Source organism: Macaca fascicularis, chromosome 4 (assembly GCF_037993035.2).
Source record: "Macaca fascicularis isolate 582-1 chromosome 4, T2T-MFA8v1.1".
Classification (NCBI taxonomy): domain Eukaryota; kingdom Metazoa; phylum Chordata; class Mammalia; order Primates; family Cercopithecidae; genus Macaca; species Macaca fascicularis.
In genome coordinates, this window is record NC_088378.1 from 114,662,397 (window position 1) to 114,685,769 (window position 23,373).

A 23,373-nucleotide genomic window follows, 5' to 3' on the forward strand; every position below is an offset into this window, starting at 1 on the left:
AAATTCTTTTCTTTAAGAATGTTGAATATTGGCCCCCACTCTCTTCTGGCTTGGAGAGTTTCTGCCGAGAGATCTGCTGTTAGTCCGATGGGCTTCCCTTTGTGGGTAACCCGACCTTTCTCTCTGGCTGCCCTTAAGATTTTTTCCTTCATTTCAACTTTGGTGAATCTAGCAATTATGTGTCTTGGAGTTGCTCTTCTCAAGGAGTATCTTTGTGGCATTCTCTGTATTTCCTGAATTTGAATGTTGGCCCGCCCTACTAGGTTGGGGAAGTTCTCCTGGATGATATCCTGCAGAGTGTTTTCCAACTTGGTTCCATTTTCCCCCTCACTTTCAGGCACCCCAATCAGACGTAGATTTGGTCTTTTTACATAATCCCATACTTCTTGCAGGCTTTGTTCATTTCTTTTTCTTCTTTTTTCTTTAGATTTCTCTTCTCGCTTCATTTCATTCATTTGATCCTCAATTGCTGATACTCTTTCTTCCAGTTGATCGAGTCAGTTACTGAAGCTTGTGCATTTGTCACGTATTTCTCATGTCATGGTTTTTATCTCTGTCAGTTCGTTTATGGCCTTCTCTGCATTAATTATTCTAGTTATCAATTCTTCTACTCTTTTTTCAAGATTTTTAGTTTCTTTGCGCTGGGTACATAATTCCTCCTTTAGCTCTGAGAAGTTTGATGGACTGGAGCCTTCTTCTCTCATCTCGTCAAAGTCATTCTCCGTCCAGCTTTGATCCGTTGCTGGCGATGAGCTGTGTTCCTTTGCAGGGGGAGATGCGCTCTTATTTTTTGAATTTCCAGCTTTTCTGCCCTGCTTTTTCCCCATCTTTGTGGTTTTATCTGCCTCTGGTCTTTGATGATGGTGATGTACTGATGGGGTTTTGGTGTGGGTGTCCTTCCTGTTTGTTAGTTTTCCTTCTAACAGTCAGGACCCTCAGCTGTAAGTCTGTTGGAGATTGCTTGAGGTCCACTCCAGACCCTGTTTGCCTGGGTATCAGCAACAGAGGCTGCAGAAGATAGAATATTGCTGAACAGCAAGTGTACCTGCTGATTCTTGCTTTGGAAGCTTCCTCTCAGGGGTGTACTCCACCGTGTGAGGTGTGGGGTGTCGGTCTGCCCCTAGTGGGGAATGTCTCCCAGTTAGGCTACTCAGGGGTCAGGGACCCACTTGAGCAGGCAGTCTGTCTGTTCTCAGATCTCAACCTCCGTGTTGGGAGATCCACTGCTCTCTTCAAAGCTGTCAGACAGAGTCGTTTGTGTCTGTAGAGGTTTCAGCTGCTTTTTTTTCATTGTTGTTGTTGTTTAGCTGTGCCGTGTCCCCAGAGGTGGAGTCTACAGAGACAGGCAGGACTCCTTGAGCTGCTGTGAGCTTCACCCAGTTCGAGCTTCCCAGCCACTTTGTTTACCTATTTAAGCCTCAGCAATGGCGGGCACCCCTCCCCCAGCCTTGCTGCTGCCTTGCCGGTAGATCACAGACTACTGTGCTAGCAATGAGGGAGGCTCCGTGGGCGTGGGACCCTCCCAGCCAGGTGTGGGATATAATCTCCTGGTGTGCCTGTTTGCTAAGATCCTTGGTAAAGCACAGTATTGGGGTGGGAGTTACCTGATTTTCCAGGTGTTGTGTCTCAGCTCCCCTGGCTAGGAAAAGGGATTCCCTTCCCCCTTGAGCTTCCCAGGTGAGGCGATGCCTCGCTCTGCTTCAGCTCTCGCTGGACGGGCTGCAGCAGCTCACCAGCACTGATTGTCCCGCACTCCCTAGTGAGATGAACCCAGTACCTCAGTTGAAAATGCAGAAAACACCGGTCTTCTGTGTCACTCATGCTGGGAGCTGGAGACTGGAGCTGTTCCTATTCGGCCATCTTGCTCCGCCCCGGAAAAATAAATTTTGTAAAGATATAACTTCTCCCCAGATTTGAAAATTACTCAAGTATAATTCCAATCAAAATCTTAAGAGTTTTGTTCTTTTTATTTTGTTTTTGTTTGTTTGTTTTGGTGAGACAGAGATTTACTCTTGTTGCCCAGGCTGGAGTGCAAAGGCACGATCACAGATCATTGCATCCTCTGCCTCCCAGGTTCAAGCGATTCTCCTGCCTCAGCCTCCCAAGTAGCTGGGATTACAGGCATGTGCCACCATGCCCGGCTAATTTTGTATTTTTACTAGAGACGGGGTTTCACCATGTTGCCCAGGCTGATCTCGAACTCCTGACCTCAGGTGATCCACCTGCCCCGGCCTCCCAAAGTGCTGGGATTACAGGCATGAGCCACTGCACCCGGCCAATCTTACCTAGCACATTGGTAGGTAGCCTTACCCTCTTTCTCCTTCTCCTCTGAGACAGCAAACAATGTAACAAGGAAAATTTAGGAACAAAATATAGAAGATTTTTAAAAATTGCCCTTTTTTTTTTCAGCAGGTAGGTCACATAAATCCTGCAAAGTCAAAAGGAAAAGCAATTAAAATTAAGAAAATGCAAAGAGAATATCAAAGTCCTTTATGAATAGCAAATCTGAGAGCCTCAGCAAAACAATACTTCCTAAAAAGGAGGAACTCACCAGGAAATGCAAAATCATCAACTCAAAAATCTAACAACTGAGTGGGCACAGAGCTGTAGAAGCTGAGCTTCAGCAAAAGTCATGAGGATGGAATGCAGAGAGAAAAAGCACAGAGAATATCTAGAGGGCTCTTAGCAGCACTCTCAGAAAGGCCCAGCAAAAACATACTCCCTGAGGTGAAGGGCTCACATGAAGCTGCAGGTGCTGAAGGGCCTGGGGAGTGCAGGCCTGGTGACAGAAGCTCTTCCAGATTCACTATGGATCAGAGAACAGGGATACACACACACAAATTTCCCAGAAAAGCCACATCTGCCAGAATCAGTGGTCTCTATGACAATAAAGAGAATGCCTTGGAACGTTTAAAGCCTGGAAGAAAACCCCCGGTCCTCCCACCATCCATGAATCCACCTGCAAACTGCTGGTCCAGGAAACTCCACATCACTAAAATATGTGTTCAAGAAATGCTGTGGCACAGCATCAATACAAAGATTTTATAAGAAAAAATGTGAGAAAGCTGCAAGATTCACAAATGCATGAAAAACATTCACAAGAAAAATGCTGTCATTGAAGAGATAAAAATGCTGACCACACATCTACCACAGAGTAAAATTCTTAATGAACTGTTCACCTCCATATAGGCAGAACTCATGAGTTAGTTAAGGTTTGTTGGAGCACTCTGACTGCACTACCTTTGGATTGAAAATATTCTTCCTATTCAGAGAACACAAAAATATTCATCAGCTTATTTTTATTTTATGACTTCAACTTTTATTCTTTATTCCATCTTTAATTTTTTCTAGAATTTTGTTTGAGGTAGGAATATAACTTAACTTTTTCTCATACATCAACCATATTTTTGGAATGGAGAAATATGTATCTTCAAAGAAACCGTTATGCATGCTTATTTGACTGGTAGAAATTCTCGGGATTGATGCATCACTGTGTTACACAGGGTGGAATCTACATCAGCTTCTTTGGCAAGCCTATTGCTCCCTTAGGGGAGCCCAGCAGTGTTACTGATGTCTTACACAGCACATGTCTCTGTGTGCTCACCACCAGGGAGGCTGCAGATTCTCCAACAAAATCCAATGCTGTATTTAGAACTTTGTTTCAAGTACATATAATATCTTAAAAAGCAAATTTTTTTAAAAGGGCCAATTCACAGTATTGTTTTATAGTATTTGAAGTATTTGTAAGTTGTTTTTATATCTACTAGGTGTTTTTGCTTAAAAATAAAAATTGTTAATAATAGCTATTATTATTTAGAAATAACATAATCTGCCAGGCACAGTGGCTCACGCCTGTAATCCTAGCACTTTGGGAGGCTGAGGCAGGCAGATGGCTTGAGGTCAGAAGTTTGAGATCAGTCTGGCCAAAATGGTGAAACCCTGTCTCAACTAAAAATACAAAAATTAGCCAAGTGTGGTGGTGCGCACCTGTAATCCAAGTTACTCAGGAGGCTGAGACAAGAGAATTGCTTGAACATGGGAGGAGGAGGTTGCATTGAGCCAAGATTGTGCCACTGCACTCCAGCCTGGGGAACAGAGCAAGATTCCATCTCAAAAATAAATAAATAAAAAAAAATAACATAATATATTTAGAGGATTCCAGCATAGAAAAAGTTAAATTATTTTACATTTATCTCATGTGATTTTAAAAATACTTTCACTGGGAAAATTTTAAATAGGAAGTAAAACAAACCCCCCCTTCCATACACAAATACTCAGCAACCAGCTTAAAAAATTATCCACAATTCTATCATTTTTCTAGTAATATTTGCTGATTACTTATTAAGTGTCTAACAATTTCCCAAGTCTGCTTTACCTCATTCAAGAATCCAAAAAACCAAAAGAACTAGGTCAGAGGCAGAATAACTATGAAACTTGAAGGGGTACCTTCCAAAAAAGGAGCCACAGAAATCTCTCTTCACATTTATATATTTTTGTTAAATTTGCTTTTTTTTTTTTTTTTTTTTTGAGATGGAGTCTCGCTCTGTCACCCAGGCTAGAGTGCAGTGGCGCAATTTCGGCTCACTGCACCTTCTGCCTCCCAGGTTCAAGCAATTCTCCTGCCTCAGCCTCCTGAGTAGCTGGGACTACAGGTACACACCGCCATGCCCGGCTAATTTTTTATATTTTAGTAGAGATGGGATTTCACCATATTGCCCAGGCTGGTCTTGAACTCCTGAGCTCAGGCAATCCGCCCACCTCAATCTCCCAAAGTGCTAGGATTACAGGTGTGAGCCACCGTGCCCGACCACAAAAATATTTTTACCATAGTCAGTTAAGACTATCATCTCTTTCATTTCAGCTGCACCTTCTGTGTATTTTCCCTTCCTGTTTTAACCATATAGTGGCAGTAGACATTTCTGAGCTCTTGTTAAAGAGTGACTGGGATATATGTGTGTACTCTGAAATTTCTTCCATGTATAGTTAAACTATTGCTGGCCATCTCAGTTGGGAAGTCTTCTGGGAATACTTTGAATGGTCAATTCAAACAATATTTAAGAGCAGTCACTCCAGGGAAAAATGAAATGCTGTGAAATCTTGTAGTTCAGATGTGACTCTTAATAGGAGTTTCCCCATATGTGATAATAATCCTAAAAATTACACTGTATATTAATCACAGTGGAGAATTGGAAAGAAACCTATGTAAACTGTCAAAAATAAAAAAGCAAATTTCCATCAACTATGCTAGAGGATACTGTAAATTATCCTTCTATACTTCTATAGAAAAAGATATTACAGAATTGTCAAATGGAGACAATCAATGCATATATAACCAAAAGAAAACTAGGGGCCAGGCATTAATCTGGCTCACATCTGTTATCCTCGAACTTTTGGAGGCCAAGGTAGGTGGATTGCTTGAGCTCAGGAGTTTGAGACCAGCCTGGGCAACATGGTGAAACCCTGTCTCTACAAAAACATACAAAAATTAGCTCAACATGGTGGCACTTGCCTGTGGTCCTAGCTACTCAGGAGATTGAAGTGGGAGGGTCTCTTGAGCCCAGGTGGTGGAGGTTGCAGTAAGTCGAGATTGCACTTTAGCATGGGCAACAGAGTGAGACCTTGTTTCAAAAAAAAAAAAAGAAAAGAAAAAAAAAAACAAAATGAAGGAAAAAATAATTGTAGAGCTGAAATAAATAAAAAGATCATGTATTTTTCACCTCTATATTTTGTAATATTAACTTTTAAATATTGTGAAGATTATAATGATTTATTTTCTTAATCTAAATAAATATTTCAAATCATTTCTAATGGTATATTCACAATTTTGTGGGATTATTTTTCTTAGAGTGTGTCAAATTCAATAACCAACAGGCCCCATAAAACCTGAAACTAGGCTGGGTGTGGGGGCTCACACCTGTAATCCCAGCATTTTGGGAGGCTGAGGCAGGATGATCACTTGAGCCTAGGAGTTTGAGAGCAGCCTGGGCAACAGAAGAAGACCCTGTCTCTAAAATTATTTAAAAATTAGCTGGGCATGGTGGTGCGTGCCTGTAGTCCCAGCTACTTGGGAGGCTGAGGCAAGAGGACTGCCCAAGTCTGGAAGTTCAATGCTGCAGTGAGCCATGACTGTGCCACTGCACTCCAGCCTAGGCAACAGAGTGAGACATTGTCTCAATAGATAAATAAATAGAACTGTTCAAGATACAATTATTATCCTTGTTGAAAGATAGATAAATTAATACTCAGAGACATCAATCAACTCTCCCAGGCTATTTTGATATTAAAAGGTGGAACATGGCCAGGCACAGTGGCTCATGCCCGTAATCCCAGCACTTTGGGAGGCCGAGGCAGGCGGATCACAAGGTCAGGAGATTAAGAACAGACTGGCCAACATGGTGAAACCCCGTCTCCACTAAAAATACAAAAATTAGCTGGGCGTGGTGGCGTGTGCCTGTAATCCCAGCTACTTGGGAGGCTGAGGCAGGAGAATCGCTTGAACCAGGGAGTTGGAGGTTGCAGTGAGCCGAGATCGTGCCACTCTACTACAGCCTGGTGACAAAGCAAAGACTCTGTCTCAAAAAAAAAAAGGTGGAACATAATTTAAAATCACATTTTTCAGGCCAGGTGCAGTGGTTCGTGCCTGTAATCCCAGCCCTTTGGGAGGCCAAAGCAGGAGGATCACTTGAGGCCAGGAGTTCAAAACCAGCCTGGGCAACATGGCAAGACCCAGTTTCTATAATGAAAATAAATAAATAAATCACATTTTCAGTTCCCAAAACATTCAATAACTTTGGCTATCTGTTCATAACAAACTGTGACCCTGGCAATTGACTAAACCTCTTGAAATGTCAGTTTTATTACCTACAAAACAAAGAGACCCAATTAGATAATCTTTAAATTGCCCTTTCATAACCAGGCCAGTGGCAGTTACCTTGAGCTCAGTACCAGACAGAGGGCACAGACTCCTTATAACTTAAAACTATCCTGAACAAAGTGGGGAGCCAGTAAAACCTTTTCAGTAGAGAAATATGTTAGACTTCATAGACCAGCTAACCAACCACCCATTCCCAATTCTTTCTCCATTGTCTACTTCTAATACAGACACTATGGAAGGTAAAAGCTTACATTCCAACATTCCCTTGCAGTGAGTATGGCCATGCTGACACAGTTCTAGCCAGTGAAATATAAGTCTGTTTGGAAAAGCTTCTGGCAAAGCTTTTGACTTCCTGATGAATACACAGGGCTTGATCCAGGACTTGCCATGTTGTCTTAAATCGAGCATCCCTAAAACTGTGCCAGGCATCCTGCAATTACGAGGGAAAGACCAAAATCACCCCAGATAACACAACAATGACACTATTGAGCTACTCAAGCAAAGACTGTAGCCATCTCTAGATCTAGTTGTCTGAATGTCTTCCTAATAAAAGTTATATAAAAATAAATGTAAACTTTTGAATAGTCAATCCTTAGTATGAAGGATATGTTAGTATTAACAAGGGGCAACAATGAAGGCAGACAGACTTGTTAGAAAGTTATTACATTACTCTAAGCAAGAAAAATAACGACTTGAGCCAAGAACCAAGATAACTACAGTAGGAGAGGTGGAAGAGACAGGGCAAGGTGGATGAAGAAAAGGTTTCAAATATCTTCTACATTTCTAGTTTGAGCATCAAGGGAAATGGTTGGGCCATTTTTCAAAACAGGTATGATGAGGGATGAATAAATTCAGCTTTGGACCTATTCAGTTTAAGATGCCTATGGAACAACAATGTGAAACTGATGAAAAGACGGTTGACTATGGATCCTGAAGTCAATAGTAAGGTCTAGATTGGTGAAACTTGGTTTTGAGAATAACTATCATATAGGGTAGTGCTCTCTAATACAACTATACTGCAAGCCACATATGTAATTTTTTTTTTTTTTTTTTTTTTTTTTTTTTTTTTGAGACGGAGTCTCGCTCTGTCACCCAGGCTGGAGTGCAGTGGGGTGATCTTGGCTCACTGCAAGCTCCACCTCCTGGGTACATGCTATTCTCCCGCCTCAGCCTCCTGAGTAGCTGGGACTGCAGACGCCCACCACCACGCCCGGCTAATTTTTTATATTTTTAGTAGAGATGGGATTTCACCATGTTAGCCAGGATGGTCTCGATCCCCTGACCTCATGATCCGCTCACCTCTGCCTCGCAAAGTGCTGAGATTACAGGTGTGAGCCACTGTGCCTGGCCCACATATGTAATTCTAAAATACAGTGATTATTTTATTTAACCAAATATATCCAAAATATTATTTCAACATATTATCAACATAGTTAATAAATGTGATAATTTGCACGTTAAGTCTTTAAAATCTAATGTGTATTTCACACCTAAGGCACATCTCAATTCCTGTTTTCATCATACTTGATGTGTATATACATTTCATAAAATTCACAGATGACAAAGTAGACTCACAAACCCAAATTGTTCCAAACATAGTTATCATTTTCTTTTATTTTTCATATCCACACTAAAAAAAATCCCATTTATCTTTTTCAAAATAATTGATTTGACTTCGGACCAAAAGCCTATCAGTTTGAAAACATTTGCCTAAGTTAGGTAAATTCAATAAATCTTATGTAAGCTCAGTACTGTTAACACTGACTTCAGAGTTACTGAGTATACTGAAAAGCAACCCTAAATTTAATCAATAATGCATTTTAAAATTTTTTCTTAGTTTTTACAGTAAATTTACATGACATTATCAAATACAATGAAAAATTCAAGCATACTGACTCATGTTAGAAAAATGAATAAAATTAATCTTACTGATTTTTATTTTTAGAAGTTTTGATTTCAATATAAACTCTAGTACTTGTCTAGGACAGGCACATGTAAGCTTTTTCCTATCCTTGGAGCTTCAAATTTAGATCATTCATATGCCATAGGATATTGGGTAGAAAAATTAAACTGCCATTTTTGGTCTTTGATTATTAAACATCTGGCTAGCATTCCTGTTACTGGAAGAAAATCTTGGAGTTAACAGTACAGTAAGTTTTGTAGAGCTCTTCCACAATATGACCGACAGGGTACATAAGATCACTAAATTAATCTCTTAATTCTTTCCGCAATCCTATAAGCTGGTGTTGATTTGTACCATGTGCACTTATACAATGAGCACTTAGTTGTACCCAACAAGTGACAATTTGTTGTAGAGACTATTTTTAAAAAACTGAGCATAAATATTGTCAAACCATATCATTTAGTGGAATGAAGAAATAACAGAAACATCAAGTTTGTTTTAAAATTCTAATGGAATCTGATTTTTTTTAACCTAACTTAGCTGGAGTGCCATTTATTGTGACAGAAAGTAGTTTTTTTCTCATTTAGCTGAAACTGTTATAACATGGGTAGAGATTTTAAAACAGTTGCGAGATGGGCGCAGTGTACTATCATGAGATGGGCGCAGATGCCTGTACTATCGGCATTTTGGGAGGCCAAGGCAGGTGGATCACTTGAACCAGGGAGTTTGAGGCTAGCCTGGGCAACATGGGGAAACCTTGTCTTTACCAAAAATACAAAAACTAGCCGATGGTGGTGGCATGTGCCTGTAATCCCTATTACTTGGGAAGCTGAGGTGGGAGGATCACTTGAGCCTAGAAGCAGAGGTTGCAGTGAGCCAAGATCGTGCCACTGCCTGGGCGACAAAGTAAGACCCTGTCTCAAAATAATAATAATGATAATAATAATTAAAAATTAATTATTAAAAAAAAGCTGCATAAATTTGCCTTTTTTTTTTTGAGATGGAGTCTCGCTCCATCGCTCAGGCTGGAGCGCAGTGGCGCAATTTTGACTCACTGCAACCTCCACCTCCCGGGTTCAAGCAATTCTCCTGTCTCAGCCTCCCGAGTAGCTGGGACTACAGGCACCTGCCTCCATGCCTGGCTAATTTTTGTATTTTTAGTAGAGGTGGGGTTTCACTTTGTTGGTGAGGCTAGTCTCAAACTCCTGACCTCAGGTGATCCACCCGCCTCGGCCGCCCAAAGTGCTGGGATTACAGGTGTGAGCCATTGCACCCGGCCATAAACTTGACTTTTGAAGCCATCAGTTGAAATCATTTCTTCATAATTTTTAAGTCCTATGAGACACAACATAGTGTGTTAGTTGGGTAGTTTCTCAAATTATGAAACTGTTCTAAAACTACAGAAATGTACTTATGATTTTTCAGATTTAGAATCAATTAATCTTTAATATTGCTAGGTCCTATATTCTAAAAGCAATTGTTTGGTGGCTTAACAAAAAGCCTTGTATTTTTTTTTTTTTTTTTTTTTGAGACAAAGCCTCACTCCAACACACAGGCCGGAGTGCAGTGGTGTGATCTCGACTCACTGCAACCTCTGCCTCCTGGAGTCAAGCGATTCTCCTACCCCAGTCTCCCAAGTAGCTGGGACTACAGGCACATGCCACCACGCCTGGCTAATTTTTTGTAGTAGAAATGGGATTCACCATGTTAGCTAGGATGGTCTTGATTTCCTGACCTTGTGATCCACCTGCCTCGGCCTCCCAAAGTGCTGGGATTACAGGCATGAGCCACCACGCCCGGCAAGGCCTTGTTCTTTTTAATAACACATCTTATTTAGGCTTTTACTCATAATTTTCTAACAATTTCGTCAACTGAAATATTTTCACATTTATCCATTTAAAACTAGTTCTCGGCCAGGCATGGTGGTTCATGCCTATAATCCCAGCACTTTGGGAGGCCAAGGCAGGAAGGCTGCTTGAGCCCAGGAATTCAATATCAACCTGGGCAACATGGCAAAACCCCATTTCTACAGAAAGATATAAAAATTAGCTGGGTGTGGTGGCATGTACCTGTATTCCCAGCTACTCAGGGGTGAGGTGGGAGGACTGCTTGAGCCCAGGAGGAAGAGGCTGCAGCGAGCCATTGCAGTCCAGCCTGGGTGATATAGCAAGACCTTCCCCTCTCCCATCCAAAAAAACCCCCCAATTCTTTCACGCAAGAATCTCAGCTATTCTGCTGGGCATGGTGGCTCACTCTTGTAATCCCAGCACTTTGGGAGGCCGAGATGGGCGGATCACCTGAGGTCAGGACTTTTGAGACCAGCCTGGCCAACAAGGCAGAACTCCATCTTTACTAAAAATACAAAAAATTAGCCAGCCATGGTGGCGGGCACCTGTAATCCCAGCTACTTGTGAGGCTGAGGCAGGAGAATTGCTTGAACCCGGGAGGTGGAAGTTGCAGTGAGCCGAGACTGCACCACTGCACTCCAGCCTGGGTGACAGAGTGAGACTTTGTCTCAACAACAACAACAACAACAAAATTAGCCAGGTGTGGTGGCACCACACCTGTAATCCTAGCTACTTGGGAGGCTGAGGGAGGAGAATCGCTTGAACCCGGGAGGCGGAGGCTGCAGTGAGCCAAGACTGCGCCATTGCACTCCAGCCTGGGGAACAAGAGCGAAACTCCTTCTTGAAAAAAATAACAACAAAAAAAGAATCTCAGCTATTTCACATCTGGCCAAACTTACAACTTTAGTTCCTTCTAAAATTGTTTTTAAAAACTATTGTTAATTCTGATTTCAGGTGACTTAATTTCATTGATTCTTTTTGGCATATGAAATATAATTTACCCAATTCATTCTACATCTGCTGAAGTCTCAATTTTCCTACTTCATCTTTAATTGTTTCTTAAACAGCAGCTTGTTTTGCTCTGCCACAGCAAACTGCAATTGCCATTCATTGTCAAATCTGCAACATACCTTCGAGTCTCTTTACTGTTCCAGTTGTACTAGGTTCTGCATCTCCACTTGATTCTTTTTCAGTATGCCTTCATTTTAAATTTAAAAATTTGCTCATATTCATGTGTAAACTAGAAAAATAATTTAATCATGATTAAAATAAGTATTTCAATTACCAGTTACAATTTACACAGGAATCACTGTAATTCCTGTTGTTTGCATAAAATATTCTGATACACATGATGTTACATCAATTCATAGAAAAAATAACTTGCATTGAATCCATCTGCTGACAGCAGTATCATATCTATGAGCAATACGTTTATATTCAATATTGGAAATGACACACAAGTTTGACAGGCACACTACAACAACCATATCTTATGCAAGGTAACAGAGTAAAATGTCTACCTGAAAAACAGTAAAGCTAAGCAGAAAAATATTTTACATCGTTTCAGTTTTCTTAGGTAAAATTAAATACATTAAAATTTTACTTTTAGTCCTTAAGCTGATCAGCCACATGTAGCTAGTGGCTACCATACTAGATAGCACAGATATGGAAATGAGAAAGACAAGAGCCAAAAGGCTTATAGTTTTTATTCCATTTCTCTTTTATTTGATATAACCTCCAGGGCTTAGAACTTATCTGAGTCCTGTTATTTTTTGCATTCTTAAAGTAAAACAGTACAAAATAATAAATCGTGTTTGTTCTGTACAGAACTTCATGGAATACGTATTATGACCCATTCTAGGAAACATGGGCCAATGTCTAAAAACCTATAGCTTCTAAAACCAATCTTCAAGATTATCTTCTTAGAGAACGCCTTTTAAACAGCAACGTGCTGACAAAAGTTTAACTGGCTTTCCAAAAAAAAAAAAAAAAAAAACTTTATGTACATAAAGGATGTGCAGTACATAATTTACAGATGATAAAAAAACATATACAATATTCTATTGTAAGTTCCATAAAGCCAATTGATTCTCATGGAAGACTTTTGTTGACTTTTGCCGAACTCTTGTATCTGTAGCCAACCTGTGGTTGCAATTTGACCAGGATTTTACAAATGGTGTTGCATCCCAATCTGCTAGTTCTTTCCCCAATAAATTTATTGTCATTAAATCTGACACATGATCTATTGTCAAACTATTTCTCACCCTTGTACAGATTATGTTCATTAAATGGAAACCCCTTTCAGCTTCAGCACTATTGATTGCAATGGTGCTAACTATCTTTTTAGCTTTTTGTATAGTTGCAGGAATTGAAACATTGTTTGATTTTATATTATTATTTACAAATTCCCGAAAATCATTCAAATCAACTTCACATTTTAAAATTTCACACAAATGAAATAATTTTTTTTCACCAGCTATCCATGGTGAAGTTATTTCTTCATAAGGCCATGTAGAAGGTTCTAGCAAATCAAAGTAATTAAAAATACTTTCATGGTTTCCGTCAGATAAAAGGCGTAGGTTCATGTGCTGAATTATATTGTCTAGTAATATATTCCTAGGAAGAGCATTAAATTTATTGTTTTTATTAAATGGAATATCTTTAAACTTATCTGACTTGATCAAATCTTCAATTTGAGATTCATACTTTCCAGTACCAATTTTTAAATTTTCCAAAGCTCTTATGGTACGTTTGATCAATTTTTGTGCTTTCTGAATATTAGTTGATCTTGACTGTAATGCAGTTGAAAGTACTGAAAATTCTTCAAGAATGTCAATCATTAAAGCAAGGTCTTGTAAGAAATTAATGTTAGCTAATCTCTTTGCCAAACCACAGAAAGAATGAGAAAAATGCATATATAATATAGGATATGCATGCCATACAGCAGTAGCAGCTTGTAAACTACATGCTGCCCATCTTGGTCCCATTACCCGACCAATTTTAATAATTTCAGTTTCAAGTTCTTTAGCTACAGTTCCTAGAGGGTTGGTTTGATTTTTATTAGGTTGATGATAAATAGAATAAATTTTATCAAGAAATATTTTAAAATGATTAATTTGTTTTATTTCAGATATAGAATCATCAAGTGACAATTGTAATCGATGATTTAAACAGTTCCAAATGATGATTTCAGGAAAATTTTCTAACAATTTTGTAGCTACTCCAGACTTTCTTCCTAGGATTGTATTAGCACCATCAGAACAAAATGCAATTAAATTTGCTTTCAAATATTCATTTGTAAAACCACAATCATTTAAAGTAGTCAATAATGTATTGAAAATATACTCTGCTGTAGTTGACACCAATTCTTTTAAAGCCACAAATAACATAACAGGTGCAGGAGCTGACTGAATTGTGCACTGGAGATAAATCACTAGGGTGCTTTTCTTTGAAACTGTAGATGCCTCATCAATTATGATACAGATTTTGGCATTCTCTTCTATAATATTCTTAAATATCTTCATCTTCATTTCTTTTGCAATATGTTCTGCTATTCTTGTTGCACTGTAACGTGTATTCAAACAATTTACCTCTCCATTTTTTTCCTGTAATTCTATTGCCCCCTCAATATCAGATAAAGGTCTATTATGTTTTACTAAACTGTAAACAGTATTGAAAACTTTTACAGTAGCATCAATATTTTTATTATTTTGTTTATGCACTAAATTAGAAATTGAATCATTTGTTGATTCCTTTAACAAATCCTGAATTTTACCATGGGCTTTAGAAACATCATGTTCCCTAATTTTTTTTCGTAGAGAAGCTTGCCTAGTAGTTTTATTACTGCCATTAGGGGTAACTAAATATGCAATCCATTCCTTGGACACATGGACATGCTTTTCTGCTTTCGATCCCAAATGCCGAACTGTTGAACAATCCTTACATCCTAATTTACCTTCTTTTATTTCAAGCCATTTGTATTGCTCTGTAAACATAAATGCTTGTTTTTCATTCCAACAATCTGGAAGCACAAGATTATCTATTTCTTCCTTTGATGAACGTGATGGCTTTTCTTCAATGATTGGTTGTTCAATATACTCGAAATGTGGTTCCTTTGCCTTAGACAATTCACAATGATTTTTGCTCACTTCATTATTTTCTGTGTCTGTTTTCACCTTCTTCATATTTAAAAAATGCAAAAAATCACCCTGTCGTTTTGGCATTTTAGGAAATAGAATCTGAAAAATAATTTTACATATGTAAGTAAAATTCAAAAATAATGTAAAAAGTTCTCTTATTCTTTATCTAATTTTGGAAATAAATTTTAAACTTAAACATTTAACCTGATTTTCAGTTTATATCTATAACATCAATATAACTTGCTATTTCTTGAAAAAACCACTATTAATTTTTAAAATTCTACAACCAACAACAGTTTCACAAAATTTGACTATGAATTATTATCATCCAATTAGCAAAAAGGTTGGTCATATGATTTGCAAATAAGTATGCTATTTGCACCTCCCCATAGCAACATCCTCCCATGCTCAAGTCCCTTGTATAAAATGAAGTATTTGCACTCAACCTTTGCATATCTTCCCGTATACTTTAAGTCATTTCTAGATTATTTTTAATACTTAATATAATATGCCACAAAATAGTTTTTATATTACTTTTTAATGTGTATTTTATTATTGTATTTTTATTATTTTAAAAAATATTTTCCATCTACAGTTGGCTGAATCCACGGATGTGGAACCCACAGTATATGAAGGGCTGACTGTAGTAGCAACATGAAGGGTGGATAATATTTTCAATTACATTAATGAATAAGATGAAAGTGAAACAATAAAAACATATATTAGAGTTTTACTCATTCATCAACGACATCAACATCCTTCTGAACTAATGAAGAGTTAAAAAAAATTTTTTTTTTTTTGAGATGGAGTCTTGCTGTGTCACCCAAGCTGGAGTGCAGTGGTGCGAGATGGAGTCTTGCTGTGTCACCCAAGCTGGAGTGCAGTGGTGCGATCTCAGTGCACTGTAACCTCCACCTCCCGGGTTCAAGCAATTCTCATGTCTCTGCCTCCCGAGTAGCTGAAATTATAGGCACATGCCACCACACCAGCTGATTAGTTGGGACTATAGGCATGCACCACCATGCCCGGCTAATTTTTGTATCTTTGGTAGAGATGAGGTTTCACTATATTGGGCAGGCTGGTCTCGAACTCCTGACCTCAAGTGATCTGCCAGCCTTGGCCTCCCAAAGGGCTGGGATTATAGGTGTGAGCCACCACGCCTGGCTGAGTTTTGGAATATTGCAAAGCAACTTTCTCAATTTTTTGTATCGCATTTAGTCTAGCAGAGACACATCACACTTTAAAATTTAATCTGCATTAACATTCTATCCTTCACTTTCTTAAATTTAATCAACAAATAATAACTCAAACTCTAGTTTGTATTTTACTGATTACAATGGGATAATGTTCTACCAATACTGCAGCAGGACACTATTTATTAATAGTTTTTCTACCAATAGATGCAAATAACCTCAAGTGCACAGATAGCAAGAAATGATGTATTAAGTATTACGTTAAATATAATGAACATTTATGTACTTGTACATTTATATACTTTAATTTGTAATAACTGCTCTGTTTACAATCAGCTCACAAAATTTCTGCAAGTTTAACAACTAGATTTTTTTTTTTTGAGACGGAGTCTTGCTCTGTTGCCCAGGGTGGAGCGCAATAGCACAATCTCGGTTCACTGCAACCTTCACCTCCCAGGTTCAAGCTATTCTCCTGCCTCAGCCCCCGAGTAGCAGGGATTATAGGCACGTGCCACCATGCCTGGCTAATTTTTTGTATTTAGTAGAGACGGCGGTTTCACCTTGTTGGCCAGGCTGGTCTCGAACTCCTGGCCTCAAGTGGTCCAACCGCCTCAGCCTCCCAAAGTGCTGGGATTACAGGCGAGAGCCACCATGCCTGGCCAACAATTAGTTCTTATGATCCAGTTCAAGCCACCTCCAACACACTACTGCACTTAACAAGAAAACTGAACAAACACAAATATAATGTGCTTACATCACTATAATAGGTGCTAGGGTTTTCATTATCACCACAGACCAGATCGATGTATTCAAGAACAGGTCTCGATGGTCCTTCCTAAAAAGGAAGTGGGCAAATTTACAAGTCATGAACAATCATTCAAATTAAACTTAAATTTAACAATTAGTGGGAGATTTTTTTAGTTGGAATCGGCAAAGATTCTCAAGAAAATCTTGCAAGTGGCACAGACTAATTAGAAACAAAAGGGGCAAAGGGGCTGGGAGCAATGGCTCATACTTGTAATCCCAGCACACTGGGAGGCCAAGGCAGGAGGATCACTTGAGCTCAGAAGTTCAAGACCAGCCTGGGCAACATAGTGAGACCCCAACTCTACAAAAATAAAAAATCAGATGGGTGTGGTGGCTCACACCTGTAATCCCAGCTACCTGGGAGGCTGAGGTGCGAGGATCACTGGAGCCCAGGAAGGTGGGGCTACAGTGAGCTATAATTATGCCATCACATTCCAGCCTAGATAAAATTTAGAGCAAGACACTGTCTCAAAAAAAAAAAAAAAAAAAGCATGGGAAAAGAGTCAGAGTACATTAACATGTAATAATGTTCCTGCATGTAGATTCCTTTCAAAATGGGAAATAGCACAGACATTGATTTAAAAAGATACAGATTTCAGCTAGGCACAGTGCCAGTCTCAGCTGCTCAGGAGGCTGAGGCAGGAGGATCACTTGAGCCCAGGAGTTCAACTCCAGCCTGGGCAACACAGTGAAAAACCCACCCCTGGCTCTACCTCATTAAAAAAAAAAGATATAGATTTCATAGTACAATTTTTTTTAACTGAAACGATTATCAGTAATCTCTTAGATAGCTAACTTCAAAATAACGAAGGTCTTTGATAACCCTGCTTTATCCTCCACATCACTATACAGCCAAACATCAAACTCTGAATCTTCTTGATCCTTTCTTTACATATACACTACCCTCATCATAGACCAGGCCATAAATGCCCTAGTCAAAAGTCTAGATTTTATTCTATAGGCAAAGGAATCAATAAATAACATCAAGATGGGAACATTATTAGAGCTGTTTCAAGAAGGTTAACCACATAGGAGAGTATGTGGGAAGAATACAAACAAGATAATCAATCTAGACAAATGGCAATGTGGTACAAAAATAGCGATGGCAAGGAGGAAGTAAACTTCCCTGTATATGTACTATATTTCAATAAAATTTACATCAAGGTAAGGGCTCTTTTTATATCCCCAAATCTTTCATCATTCCTTTCTTTCAGCATATTGTTTATTTTGGAGGCTAGGTACATGACAGAACACAAAGAGGATTCTGTGCCACAACGCAGAATGAAGCCTGGATAATCAACATTTATATGAAAAGACTAAGGAATCCAAAGCAGAATATATCAAGACGTAACACATTTTTTTTTCTTTTAATATGAAGAACCCACAAATAGAGAACTATACCCAGCAGCATTGCATCTTTACTGGATGGTACTATAAAAAACACAGAGAAATAAGCATATCCTGGTAGAGCCCAGTATAGGATGGGGTTACAAAGGAAAGTTGTCTGAGTGCATTTTAAAGTAGAATTAAGTTATTGTCTTTTACGTGGCACCACTGAAATGCAACAGGGATGTTTTACTATGTTCTTTCTGGTACTGCAATTACACTGACAGCATGTAAGTCACTTTTCCATATAAGAGCTGTCAAACCTTTGATCCTCTATTTTGAACAGGGTTAAATATAAAGGGTTCTATCATGCTGGATACACAAAATATTTTATGAAAAGATGCAGAAGAATATTTATATTTAAAATAGAATTTAAAGTAATTTAAACCTCAGCTAAACACAGCCTATATATTAACTCAGAATTTAAAATATAGTGATTTGTTCCTCAGGATATTACACAAATCTATACCTATTTACTTTTCCAAACTTAATTTTGTACAGCCCATCTGTGTTTCTCAACGATACATGGATCATGAATCAGACGAGTGTCACTTCTACATACAGATGCACAAAAACTCATCAAGATCATCTGTCCCAATTATTCCTGTTTTTATACCAGTTAAGAGGAACCAAAATTATTTTTCCTAAAGACCCATGAAATCCTCTTCCCAAATGTTTCTCGTTAAAAAAAAACAGAAACCACTGCTCTTCGATTTCGAGTTACATTGCTTACTCCATAACCGTGAAGGCAGAGTAGGCAAATAATCCCCCTTGGTACCATCAATATTTAGAAAGGTTACCAAATGTCAGGAACAAAATATACACACAATATTAATTGGGAAAAATGTCCAGAAAGTGACAGTGTAAAGAACTTCTACACAAAACGAAAACAACGATGTTAACAAAACAATGTTTAGGGAGGAAATTTTAATTTAAAAAACAAGTGACTTACAAAGTCCCCCTAAACCTACAAAAACTAAAAAACACAGAAACATTAGACACTCCGTTAAAGAAAACTTCTACAGCTTGAATACCAAACTGCAACTAACTACGGCATTCCAAAAGAGGAGTTTGGGACAGAACTATTTTCTGCCTAGTAGCTGAGATACCACTTTACACAAAGCCTTTCTAAAACTCCAATAACTATGGATGAAAATCATCCCAAAATACATCATAAAACACCCCCTTCTGCTTTGGAAACCAATGCTGTACAAAGTGTGCTCAGAAATCCACATGTCCCTGCACTTGTCTGAAAATGAGAATTCCTAGGCCCCACCTTGAAATTCTGATCGGTAGGTCTGCAGCGGGGCCCAGGAATCTGCCTGTCTATACTTACTAAGGCTTGAAAACTACTGTCCCAAAGGGAAGAAACTCAGAAAAATAGAGCATGTTCCCAGTGATGCAGGATTCTTCATTATGAGCATCAACCGTACTATGCTGTAACATGATGATCTCAGAGGTTAGCGAAATCTTCAAGCTATTTGCCTTCATGTTAGAAGCACCATAACGCTAAGATTCTGGGCTCTCGCAACCCTTCCTGTTTTCTACGACCTTGCTCATCATTAGCTGCTCCTTCCTCTGTGTCGCCTTTAGAAGTTACTCTTGCTCCATTTCAAAACAGCGTCTTAGAGACCAGCGTTTTATCTTAAGTCTAAATGAAAGGTAGGGGGTGAGATTAAGTGTACAGCACGTTCTTTAGGCCATGCTCTTTGTGATGGCTACGGGGGTGGCTCAGACAGCTCTTTTGGTAAAGATCCCAATCCTGTGCCATGCTCCACAGTGTCTAGCATGTATTAGACACTCATAAACATTAAATGACCAGGTGAGGTAAAATTACATAAGGGCCCACCATAGTCTTTTACTCTGGGAAAAACCCAATCATCAGTTGCTACTTACACTGACAAACTGAATGTCGTCTTCATTTTCATCCGTTGTTGACTCAGATGCCTCAGGGCCAGCTGGAGGGACAGATTCTATTATCTATAAAAACAAGCCAAAACATGCTTATCTGTTCAGCCACATTCTTGTAGGAAGAGAGCGTTTCCGAAAGGAACAATTAAAAACAAAGAGCTCTTGAGGAAAACGAACTGAGCACAATTTCACGCAAACCCGACCAGGAACAGAACTCGAGCAGTCGGCTCTTGCCACAGCATGTGCGGAGCTGCAGGGACTCAACGCTGAAAACGCAGTACCAGCCTCTCAGAATTCCCCTTATCTACTCCAGAAGGAGGACTCTGGAATTCCCCTTATCTACTCCAGAAGAAGGAACGCAAGCTCAACACCGAAGGGCAATCCTGCCTTAAAACGTCGCTCCCACTGGCCCAGCGGGGGCCACAACGAACGCCGGGCCCCGTGCGGGGGGACGGGCGGCCATTGTTGCTGCGGGTTCCTCGCTCAGACACGCAACAGGCCCCAGAGCTGGGCTCGGCCCAAGAGGCTGGAGAGGTCTCGCCCAGAGGCTGCGATGGAGCACCAGGCCTCAGACCGCAGAAAACACATACCCTTCGCGGTTCGCCTCTGAGAACGCCAGGGCCCTCACTCGACTACTCACCTCCGACCCCGGGTCTCCCATGTCTCCGACGGCCGTGCTGACAGCACCACTGCTCCTGCTGTCCCTGCCACCGCCGTCGCTGCTGTCCCCGCCGCCGCAGCCGCCACGACTCCCCTTCCCGCCCTGCACCGCCTCGCGCTACCGGGACCCGCCCCAGCGTGAGCTCCGAGGCCCCCAGCGGAAAGAGACGAAAACCGCTTCAAAACACGGGCGGCCCTCACTGGCCCGCTATCCCCTCAGAGCCGCTTTCTCTCATTCCCGGGCTTCCTTCCCTGCGCCGCGTAGGATGCTGGGATGGTAGTTCCTACCCGCCGGGCGACCGCGGCGCGCGACTCCCCCGCGCGTGGATGAAGAATGGAAAAGGAGTCTGAACTACAGCGAAGGTGTCTTCCTTCGCTGTGTAGTAGGTGTCTTCCTTCGCTGTTGATCTACTAAAATAGAATGGAAAAGGACTCTGAACTACAGCGAAGGTGTCTTCGAAGGTGAACAAGCAGTGTACCCTGTACCCAATGTCTTTAATCCCTCACCCCCTCCTACCCTTTCCCCTGAATCCCCAAAGTCCTGTGTATCATTCTTACGCCTTTGTGTTCTCATAGCTTAGCTTCCACTTATGAGTGAGAACATACAACATTTGATTTTCCATTCCTGAGTTACATTACTTAGAATAGTAGTCTCCAGTTCCATCCAGGTTGCTGTGAATACCATTATTTGCTCTTTTTTATGGCTGAGTTCTCTTCCATGGTGTGTGTGTGTGTGTGTGTGTGTGTATGTGTATATACACCATTTTATTTATTCTCTTGTTGATTGATGGGCATTTAGGATGGTTCTATATTTATGCAATTACAAATTATGCTGCTATAAATATGCATGTGCAAGAATCTTTTTTGTATAATGACTTATTCTTCTGTGGGTATTGCATTTCCTAGTAGTAAGCTTGCTGGATCAAATCGTAGATCTACTTTTAGTTCTTTAAAGAATCTCCACACTGTTTTCCACAATGGTTGTACTAGCTTACATTTCTACTAACAGTGTGAAAGTGTTCCCTTTTCACTACATCCATGCCAACATCTGTTATTTTTTGGTTTTTTGATTATGGTCATTCTTGCAGGAGTAAGGTGGAATCGCATTGTAGTTTTGATTTACATTTTCCTGAAAATTAGCCATGTTGAGCATTTTTTCCATATGTTTGTTGGCCATTTGCATATATTCTTTTGAGAGTTGTCTATTCATGTCCTAAGCCCACTTTTCAATGGGTTTTTTTTTCCTTGCTGATTTGTTTGAGTTCTTTGTAGATTCTTGATATTAGTCCTTTGTCGGATGTATAGATTGTGAAGATTTTCTCCTACTCAGTGGGTTGTCTGTTAACTCTGCTGATTATTTCTTTTGCTGTGCAGAAGCTTTTTAATTTAATTAAGTCTCGTCTATTTTTCTTTGTTTCTGTTACATTTGCTTTTGGGTTCTTGGTCACGAAGTCTTTACCTAAGCCAATGTCTAGGTTTTTTCCGGTGTTATCTTGTACAATTTTCATGGTTTCAGGTCTTAGATTTAAGTCTTCGATGCACTTGAGTTGATTTTTGTATAAGGTGAGAGATGAAGATCCAGTTTAATTCAGCATGTGGGTCACCAATTATCCCAGCATCATTTGCAGAAAAGGGTTTCCTTTCCCCACTTTATGTTTTTGTTTGCTTTGCTGAAGATCAGTTGGCTACAAGTATTTGGTTTTATTTCTGGGTTTCTATTCTGTTCTGTTGGTCTATGTTCCTATTTTTATTACCAGCACTATGCTGTTTTGGTGACTATGGCTTTGTATATAGTTTGAAGTTGGGTAATGTGATGCCTCTAGATTTCTTGTTTTTGTTTAGTCTTGCTTTGGCTATGTGGGCTCTTTTTTGGTTCCATATGAATTTTAGAATTGTTTTTCCTAGTTCTGTGAAAAATAATGGTAGTATTTTGATGGGAATTGCACTGAGTTTGTAGATTGCTTTTGGCAGTATGATCATTTTCACAATATTGATTCTGGCCATCCATGAGCATGGGATGTGTTTCCATTTGTTTGTGTCGTCTATGATTTCTTTCAGCAGTGTTTTGTAGTTTTCCTTGTAGAGGTTCTTCACCTCTTTGGGTAGGTATATTCTTAAGTACCTTATTGTATTTATGTATTTAATTTTTATAGCTATTGTAAAAGGGGTTGAGTTGTTGATTTGATTCTCAGCTTGGTTGCTGTTGGTATAGCAGAGCTACCGATTTTAGACATTAATTTTGTATCTTGAAACTTTACTGAATTCTTTTACCAGTTCTAGGAGCTTTTTGGATGGGTCTTTAGGGTTTTCTAGGTATATGATCATATCATCAGCAAACAGCAACAGTTTGACTTCGTCTTTACCAATTTGGATGCCCTTTATTTCTTTCTCTTGTCTGATTGCTCTGACTAGGACTTCCAGTACTATGTTGAACAGAAGTGGTGAAAGTGGACATCCTTGTTTTATTCCAGTTCCCAGGGGGAATGCTTTCAACTTTTCCCTGTTCAGTATAATGTTGGCTATGAGCTTGTCATAGAAGGCTTTTATTACTTTAAGTTATGTCTCTTAAACATAGAGTTTGATTTTAAGTGCCTTGAGGTAATCTTCTTTGGGTTAAATCTGCTTGATGTTCTATAATCTTCTTGTACTTGGA

General features: G+C 39.6%; 1 protein-coding gene and 1 long non-coding RNA gene across 14 annotated transcripts; one reads left to right on the plus strand and one right to left on the minus strand.

Annotated features, from left to right (window-relative positions):
* Window positions 1–624: 624 nt before the first annotated feature.
* Window positions 625–20,938, minus strand: KIAA1586 (KIAA1586 ortholog). Of its 13 annotated transcripts, XR_012433708.1 has the most exons (10): window positions 20,701–20,938; window positions 20,046–20,129; window positions 16,711–16,791; window positions 14,580–14,862; window positions 11,755–11,864; window positions 7,126–7,304; window positions 3,988–4,085; window positions 2,311–2,428; window positions 1,778–1,860; window positions 625–1,333 (listed from the first exon to the last, which is right to left on the minus strand). XR_012433708.1 is itself a non-coding variant. In XM_005552647.5 (4 exons), the coding sequence occupies exons 1-4, from the start codon at window positions 20,719–20,721 to the stop codon at window positions 12,685–12,687; spliced, it is 2,364 nt and encodes a 787-aa protein (XP_005552704.2). In that variant the 5' UTR covers window positions 20,722–20,938; the 3' UTR covers window positions 12,327–12,684. The 13 variants fall into 13 exon arrangements, 2 of the variants coding, with proteins under 2 accessions (XP_005552704.2, XP_005552705.2); XR_012433705.1 differs by having other exon boundaries at window positions 625–1,860; XR_012433712.1 differs by lacking the exon at window positions 16,711–16,791 and having other exon boundaries at window positions 625–1,860.
* LOC141410104 (uncharacterized) lies at window positions 8,458–10,238 on the plus strand. Its single transcript, XR_012433727.1, has 2 exons — window positions 8,458–9,480; window positions 10,035–10,238. It is a non-coding gene; the product is annotated as an uncharacterized lncRNA (long non-coding RNA).
* Window positions 20,939–23,373: the final 2,435 nt, after the last annotated feature.

Bases quoted from the DNA above. Each gene is read 5' to 3' on its own strand.
- KIAA1586 (XM_005552647.5), bottom strand. From the start codon at position 20,721: ATGGGAGACCCGGGGTCGGAG. The intron at 20,130-20,700 runs GTGAGTAGTCGA...TTGTTTTTATAG, and splicing joins TGGGAGACCCGGGGTCGGAG to ATAATAGAATCTGTCCCTCC. The intron at 16,792-20,045 runs GTAAGTAGCAAC...CTTCCTTTTTAG, and splicing joins ACGACATTCAGTTTGTCAGT to GAAGGACCATCGAGACCTGT.